This window comes from Elephantulus edwardii, unplaced genomic scaffold (genome assembly GCF_000299155.1).
Source record: "Elephantulus edwardii isolate Elephantulus edwardi_28Jun2011 unplaced genomic scaffold, EleEdw1.0 scaffold00052, whole genome shotgun sequence".
NCBI lineage: Eukaryota > Metazoa > Chordata > Mammalia > Macroscelidea > Macroscelididae > Elephantulus > Elephantulus edwardii.
In genome coordinates this window covers 3,209,062-3,217,242 of record NW_006399802.1, presented here as the reverse complement: position 1 = coordinate 3,217,242, position 8,181 = coordinate 3,209,062, and the positions used below count along the sequence as shown (strand labels likewise).

The window sequence follows — 8,181 nt, the reverse complement described above, 5'->3', positions numbered from 1 at the left end:
CGCGCCACCGGGGCGGCGCCCGAGGGTACCGGGCTCTGCGTGTGCGCGCAGCGCGGCACCGTCTGCGGCTCGGATGGCCGCTCTTACCCTAGCGTCTGCGCCCTGCATCTGCGCGCCCGGCACATGCCCCACGCGCATCTCAGCCACCTGCACAAGGCGCGCGATGGCCCGTGTGAGTTCGGTGAGTCCCAGTGGGCTGGGTGGAGAGAATGATATCCCAAAAGCTCTGCCTGGGGACCCCTTTCCAACTCGGAAGCAGTATTTCTAGTTTCTGTCTGTGCGTGGAGCGACAAAGATGGGTGGGAATCCATCCACATCCTGGACTTTTCTTTTCCAAGCAGGTAGGAATTTCAGTGACTGTTACGAACATACTGCAACAGTAATTTATTTTCTGGCTTGACACGTTTGCTCTCTTGAGACTGGGTGTTTCTAGGGAATTCCTTGTGGTTTTACCCAGTCCCTGCTTGCAGGCGGGTCGCATTTGAATGCAAAGACAGAGTGAGCAGGGTGGAGTCCCAGAAGTAAGACCAAAGCACCAGAATATTAGCCAAGAAGGTTTGAGGCTCTACTGGGGGGCCTGAGGTAACCGCTCAACGCAGAACAGGTGAAATCTTTGGAGGCCCAAGCTCTGAAAAGATTAGCGTCCTGATAGGGAAGACCCAGGTGGCTTATATAATTTGGAAGGATCTCTAAACTATGGTGTTAGAGAAGAGTGCTGACTATCCCATGGACTGCCAAAAGAATAAGCAGATATATTTGGAGAAGGTGCAGCCAGAGTGCTGCTTGGAGACAAAGATGAAGAAGCTTCATCTAATAGATTTCGGGTATCTTACTAGGAGAGGTTATTTCTTGGAAAAGGACATCATGCTTGGGAGGGTGGAGGGATGGCAAAAGAGAGGAAGACCCTCAACCAGGTGGGTTGACACCGTAACTCAAGTATGTCACAGATTGTTGGGATGGCATCAGATCTATTGTTCATGGGGTTGCTGTGAGGTATGCTTGATTCGATGTCACCTAACAACAAAAACAGCTATAAAAATTATGACTTTTTTTTAAAAATAATGAACTACTGAGCATGGTAATGGAATTATGGCAGGCCCTTTTCTGTGGGTCTTTCATGGTGTACCCATGCCAGAGTAAACAGCAGCTGTGAACCATTGCCTAGCCCCTTTGCCCATAGGCTGAGAGCACTGACTAGGGCAGTGCATTGAGAAAAGAAATAATAAAACAAAACAAAAAACTACTAAGTGCTTAAAAACTTAAGCTTTCTTATCACTGAATAGCTGTCTCTAAAAGCTATCCTTTCCCACCTTCTATATGTCATTTTAATAAATAAAAAATAAACCCAACTCTAAATATAAGGCTGTCCCAGCTGCCCCATTTTGCCGGCTCCCTATGCATAGAAGCAAGAGTGGCATTCACTTCCTAAACAACATGCCTCTGGAAACTCTAGGAACTTTGAGAAATGATGATAGTTATCGAAAGGCTTCAGGTCTTTTGTTCATAGGATCTCTATGAGTCGTGCTCCACTCAAGGGCAATTAACACCAACATCAACAATTGGGTTTTAGAGAACTGCCCTTGTCAGTGCTGCCTATAGGTGTCAGTAGGCGGTTCAGGGTGAGTGAGCATGTGGCCTGTGATTCAGGTTGTGGTCTGGGGTTCAGGGTTCTGGGGAAAAATTCTGGCCTAGCCCAGAGACTCACTGCTGTGACTTCATCTCCAACTTGGAAGCCTGAGGATGGGGTAAGCCTTTTCCAGGCTGCAAGACCCTTTGTGGGTGACTGACTTTGTTATACAGACCCAGCCCACTGGAACTCTAATGAATACCTAATATTCTTTCTTCCAAGTATTCTATGTAGTGAATCCAGAAAGGATTTCTGGAGATGGGGCAGGAAGTCACCGGTCTAGGTAAAAAAAAGCAGTGCATGTCCCATTGAGAAGCCTGAATCAGCCCCAGGAGTCCAAGGGTGTCACAGAAGGTTATTCCCTGTTGGTGCTGCTAGTGGAGGAGAGAGCTGACTGACTTCTGATGCCACTGCCCAGTCTCTGTCCCTGTGTGACCTTAGGCCAGTTCCTGCCCTTCTCTGGGCTGACACAGCCCTGTGAAGCTGTGTGGAGGTCCCTTCCACTCAGAACCTTTGTTTCCTGCCCTGTGATATTGATACGGTTCATTCTTTCCTCCTTTCTTTTCGTTCCTGTCACGATGCATTTTACAATCTGCTTTCCTCAGCAGTAAGTTCACAGGCGGTTTTCTTTGTCTCCTGACAGGTTATACTCTCAGACCCACGTGCAGGATACATCAGAAATGCCAGCCAGGTCTCAGAGTCCCCGAAATCTATATGGTGCCCCCAGCCTCAGAAAATGTCTCTCTGGTGTGTTGCTGCATTTCCAGGACATAGCTGTTAGCATTCAGAGAAGGCGCCTGAGACCCCGAGAGGGCAGGGGACTTGTCCAGGGTGACTGCTGAGTGTAGCCAGCACCCAGGTCCCTGACACCCTGCCCAGTGCTCTTTTGGGACAGGACTTGATAGTTTTAAGTCAGGCAGATGGTGGTTGCTATGGTTACTCGAGTGAGGCCAGATGGCAGATAGAAACCCCATACCCTTAATTCATTGAAAATTACCAAATGACAAGTAAATGTGACAGCTCTTCACTCTGATCTGTGGGCTTGGGGGCCTACCCCAGGCAGAGGCCCCGGGGGTAAAGACAAGCATGGGCCAAATGAGAGGCAGTTCCGAAGCCACTTTTAATGATCCCATTAGTGACAGACGCTGGGATTCCTGGGAGTTCAGCTTCCTGCCAGAATTTGTGTCAACTGCCACAGACCTGGGAGCTTATCTCATCCCACCCTCAGCCTCTTGTGTGGCCCCTGCTCTTCTGTCTTCACAAAGTGGTGAAGGTGTCTTCTTCTAGCCAAAGCAGGCCAGCATTCTGCACTGCCCAGCCCCAGCCTCCTTTCAGAGGACACAGCGGGAGCACTTTTTAACAATGCCCACTGGGGCTGGGAGAATGAAAGCCGACTGAGTCTGAGAGCTGCAGCTGTTCTGCTTCAGTCTTGTAGTAAGACCCTCCTCCTCCTCCTTCCCAGAGCCTTCAAAAGGAGAGCACCATGCCTTTAAGCAAATGAGGCCTCAGTAAATATTTATTCGTTACCACGCAGAAGTGTTCTCACACCTTCCTCCGAGTGAAATTTAAAAACAGTGTTTAAGTCCAAAGCCTTTCTTCCTAGGCCCTGAAATACCCCCAAATGCCTACTAATGAGAACACAGGTAATCTGACTTATGACAGGATCCCATTCCTGTTAGTCAGTTGTAAGTGGATTTTCAAAGTCAAGTAACTCCTTTTCTAACAAAAAATGCTTAGGTTGTTGTTGTGTTGTTATGTGCCCTCGAGTTGCTTGCAACTTATAGCAACCTTATGTACAAGAGCCCTAAACCCTGCTCTATCCTGTGCCAACCTCACTGTCTCTGACACACCTACTCCCATGACTCCAGTCACTTACTGTCTTTTATTAACAGAGGGAGCAGTGGTGGCACAGCCGGTGTGCAGTGCGCTGCTGACCCAAAGGCCATGCCTCGCTGGTAGTTTGAAGCCATCACTGGAAGAAAGCTGGGACATCTCCTCCCAACCCATTTACAGCCTTGGAAACACAGGGGAGCTGAGTTGTCTTTCTCTGACCCTCTGCCTTTCCCAGGATGATATCTTTTCCTAAACACTTGCCCATCCTGACAACGTGCTCCAAGTATGTGAGATGAAGTTCCACCATTCTTGCCTCTAAGGAGTACGCTGGCTGCTCTTCCTCCAACACAGATTGGTTTGTTCTTTGGGAAGTCCATGAGATATTCAGTATGCTGCTGTAACACCACAGCTCAAAGGCATTGGTTCTTCTGTCATCCTTATTCAACTTTCAGGTGATAGAAAATAGTGAAAAGACTATGGAGTGGGTCAGATGCACCTTAGTCTTTTCTGACATCCTTGCTGCATGGAAAACAAGAATCCTACCACTAAGCCAGCAGGGGTCATCCGCAAGGACAAATAGGAAACCTGACGGAAACTGGGGAAGACTCAAGATGTCACACAAGTACCAGTCATGTTGTGGCCCCTTTATGATCAGATTTTTCACAGGCTAGAGATGCCCAGTGCCCACTGAAAAGAGCCATGAAAAACTCAGACCAGAGCCCCCACTTCAGTCAGGAACCAGCCATGTGGCCCTGGGAACTCCTTTCTCCTGCCCTCAGTTTTCCCTTCTATTAAATGAGAGAGAGAGCTGGCCATGGGAGCTGTAAAATCAAGTGAGAAATGTATGCAAATGTGATTTCCAGCAGAACAGAACTATTCACAGCCCAGTGAGTCTTCAAGAAATGTGTGCGGATCAGATGGATACAAGTAGCCCCTCACTTATGACTCCTTGAGTTATGAAAAACTACATTTAGGACTGTCTGATTTTTTTAAAAACCTCTTTTTCATAATTTTTCATGATACTAGTGGCCTGATGTAGACAGTTGAACTACCAACCCAAGGGAGGGTAATTGGAATCCATCGGCTACTCTTCGAAAAAAAGGCGGGCAGTCTCCTCCTGTGCCATTTACAGTCTTGAAAACCTGCTGGAGGGCCAGTTCGAAGTCTGTTCTAGCTCAGTGGCACGAGTCAGGGCCTGAGAGCCATGATGATGAGAGGGGCTGCGATAGCCTCCCAGGAGGAGAAGCACCTGAGAGGAACTTCGAAAGATCTGGAGAAAAGTCCAGGTTGAGGAGGGATTGGAGTCTCAGAATAAATGGAGGCATGGTGATGTGAGGGCCTGTGGTAGGATTCACAACAGGCCCTCTGGGCGGCTGCTAGAAGGTGATAAGACCCCAGAGTAGTTTGGGGTAGGGTCATCTTGGACTTAAGTGCCAGGCTGAAGCCTGAGACTTCCTTTGCACTAAATTATTGTTTACTTTCTTACCTTCTTACCTCTACAATGACATGGCCTTAGTTAATGAGTATTATTATTGTTAGGAATCTCTGGTAGCTTAGTTATAAGGAGTTGCACTGCCAACCCAAAGGCATGTGGTTTGAATCCACCAGCTGCTCCATGGGAGAAAGATGGGCAGTCTGCTACTGTATGATTTACTGCCCCTGAAAACCCACTGTAGGTCAGCTATGAGTCGATTCCTACTCAGTGGTACAGGACATTGTGATTGGTGTAGCTTTCAGAGAGAGCAGTTTGTTTGGTGTGTGCCCCTCCACCTGTTGGCTGACAATGGGCAGGAGCTGGAACTGGGCTTCTGCAGACAGCAGGTCCTTGTCGCCTGGGGGATGCTGAAGCAGCAGGCCCTGGGCGGTTCCCCTGCCAGTGCACAGCAGGGCGCTGAGTCCCAGCAGCTTCAATGTGCTCAAGCTCCTGAAATCTTGGAAAATTCACTGCAGTTGACATTCCAGCTCCACTCAGAAGCCTGGGGCTGCAGGAGGCGCGTGTTACCAGGTAACCAGGAGAGGCTGCAAATGCCACTTTGTGAGAGGGACAAAGAAGGGGGCCCTGTGTTGGGAAGCCTTTCATGCTGAGGGAGGGGGCAGAGGCTCTGGCAGTGGGGAGCAGGATTAAGCTGTTTCTTGTTTCACTTCCGAACGTGACTATTAGCGTAAATTATTGGGCCGTTCAGTGCAACGGTGTTTATTAAACTCTTTGGTTGTACGTTTCTTAACACATGCAGATGGGGTCCTGGGGAACGACTTTTGATATCCTTTCTTTTCCTAGCACCATTAACATGAAAGAAATTGCAGAAGCATTTGGGAAGATTTTTTCAATGCAGCCTTCAGGAGCCAATTTTGTTCACAGGGTGGGGGACCGATCCACACACACTGTAATAAGAACATCAGTCCCTTGGTTTGTGCTGAGCCGCAGCTAATAACACTCTCACATTTGTTCTCATCATCTCCTGGAGGTGAAGGACAGTGGCCAGCATCTCCGTTTGCACATGAAGAGGAAATGGTTGGGAACTGACCCAAGTTCTTGCATTTGGCAACTGGACCCTGGCCACCTACATCTCCCCCCATTCCTCTTTTGTCCACCCTGCAGTGCTGCCTCCTGGGTTAGCATGCTCTGCCCTTGCACGGATGGAATAGTATTGTCCTGTCATTTCTAGGACTGTTGTTGACACCAACAGAAGGATTAGCAAGTATTTAGCAAGGAAGAGCTAGCAAGAGGAAGCTGGCCCAGGGGAGACTACAGTGACCAGGTGCCATCATCCCACTTGTCACACCAGTCACCATCCAATCTGTCCCGAGTCATGGTAACCTCGTGTATGTCAACACAGAGCTGGGCTCTGTGAGGTTTTCAGTGGCTGATTCTTTGGAAGCAAGTTACCAGGTCTTTCTTCCGTGGTACCTCTGGGGGAGATCTGAACCTTTAATTTTTTTGGTAATCCACCAAGGGTGTTAACTATTTTTTAAAAATGTTATTATTTTTGTGTGAGTGTACCGTCAAATCAGATCTGACTGGTACAGGAGGAGATTGTCCCTCCTTTTCCCGGCAGAGCATCTGGTGGATTCGAACCGTGAGCCTCTGGGATTGTAGTTGCAGCTCCTTGCCACTAGGCCACCAGAGCTCCCTGGGTGTTAACTATTGATACTACCCAGAGATAACCCCTCTTGTCAAGGACATGTAGAAGGGAAAGTCTAGGTCCTTTTGGAGAGTGTTGTAACCCTGAAATGATGTGAGGAACTGCACTCAGGCTGGCCAGTATGAAGGTTATGTGACCTTTGGAACGTCCAAACAGGGACAATCACTGGCCAGTAGAGGGCCTGGAGCACTTGAAAACCTTAAAAGTGCTATCCACTTAACCCTTGGGTAGCACAGCCTGCTGCTGACTCTGAGGGGCCTTCTGTGGAAGTCAGGATCTTGACCACTCCAACGTCACTGGCCTCTTACAATATCCCAAGGAGGGAGGGTATGCAGAGGCAAGGACTCCTGTGCCTATTTTAAAGAACTTGAGGGCCAAGTCAAAGCACTAGGATGTGGCAGAGACCAATTACATAAGGAAGTCTGCTGTCAGGGACCTCTCCAGAGTACTGAAGAGCAACGATGTCAGTCTAGAGACTGAGATGCACCTGATCCAGGCCATGGTCTTCGCAATTGCTCGCTATGCATCAACAGAGCTGGATAATGACTAAGGATGACATTTGATGTTGATATCTTTGAGTTGTGGTGCTGGAGAAGAATATTGAACATACCAAGGATTGCCAAGAGAACAAACAAATCTGTCCTAGAGAAAGTGAAACTAAGTTGCTCCTTGGAAGCAAGGATTTTGAAACTCTTTCTCACATACTTTGGGCATGTTGCCGAGAGGGATCAGTTCTTGGGGACAGCACAGGAGAAGACAACCCTGGATAAGATGGATTGATATAGTAACTGGGGTAATGGGGGTAGGTGTGTCAGAGACAGTAAGCCTGGCTCAAGATAGGGCAGAGTTCAGAGCTATTATTATTCTTCACCGGGTCACTATGAGTCATAGGCGACTTGAAGGCACATAGCAACAATAACAACATTCCCTCCCCATACTGTCTTTTTTGTCTGTGATGTCAAAATATGGAGTATCCCAGCTCTATGCTCAAGTATGTCTCCATGTCCTTGAGGGCACCGGGCTGAAAATGCCCTGCTAGGCTCAGGAATACATCTCCCATCTCATATAGATCTTCTCAAGAACTATACCCTCGGTACAATATTGAGACATTTCATCCCTAAGAATCTAATCTCTTATTCTGGACTAGAGTCCGTGGAGACAACACATATTTAAATTAAAAAATGTATTAGTTTAAGTTAGTGTGGATGTAAGTAAAATCAGGGGGCCTGGGCTTGTGTCTTGGCTCCATCAGTACTTTGGTTTTCTGAGCCGTGTTCTCCTCTTCTGTAACATGGAGATTAAGGTGCCTTCCTCTCAGGACTGGTGAGGATTGCAGGAATAATGTATGTGGACTCTCCTTCAAGGAGAAGCCTTCAATCGAGTCAGACAGTGGTGAAGAAGCCCTCTGGACTCCTAGCCTTTCCCCTCTTTTTTTTTTTAAATTTAGGTTGTTTATTTTTCATTTCAATGAACATCTACAGAGATTTTGGAATTCCATTCATTCATTGTTGCGCCCTTCTCCCAGCACAAGCCCCTCCCCCCTGCACCCGCCCCCCCATTTGCTCCTCTCCTTGAAAA

At 48.0% G+C, this 8,181-nt stretch overlaps 1 protein-coding gene across 1 annotated transcript in view; it reads left to right on the top strand.

Annotated features, from left to right (window-relative positions):
- IGFBPL1 (insulin-like growth factor binding protein-like 1) overlaps positions 1-8,181 on the top strand; it is a 17,238-nt gene that overhangs the window by 308 nt on the left and 8,749 nt on the right. Inside the window, exon 2 of the mRNA XM_006886959.1 lies at positions 2-181. Within this exon, the coding sequence (XP_006887021.1) occupies positions 2-181 (180 nt within the window). The remainder of the gene's footprint in view (position 1; positions 182-8,181) is intronic.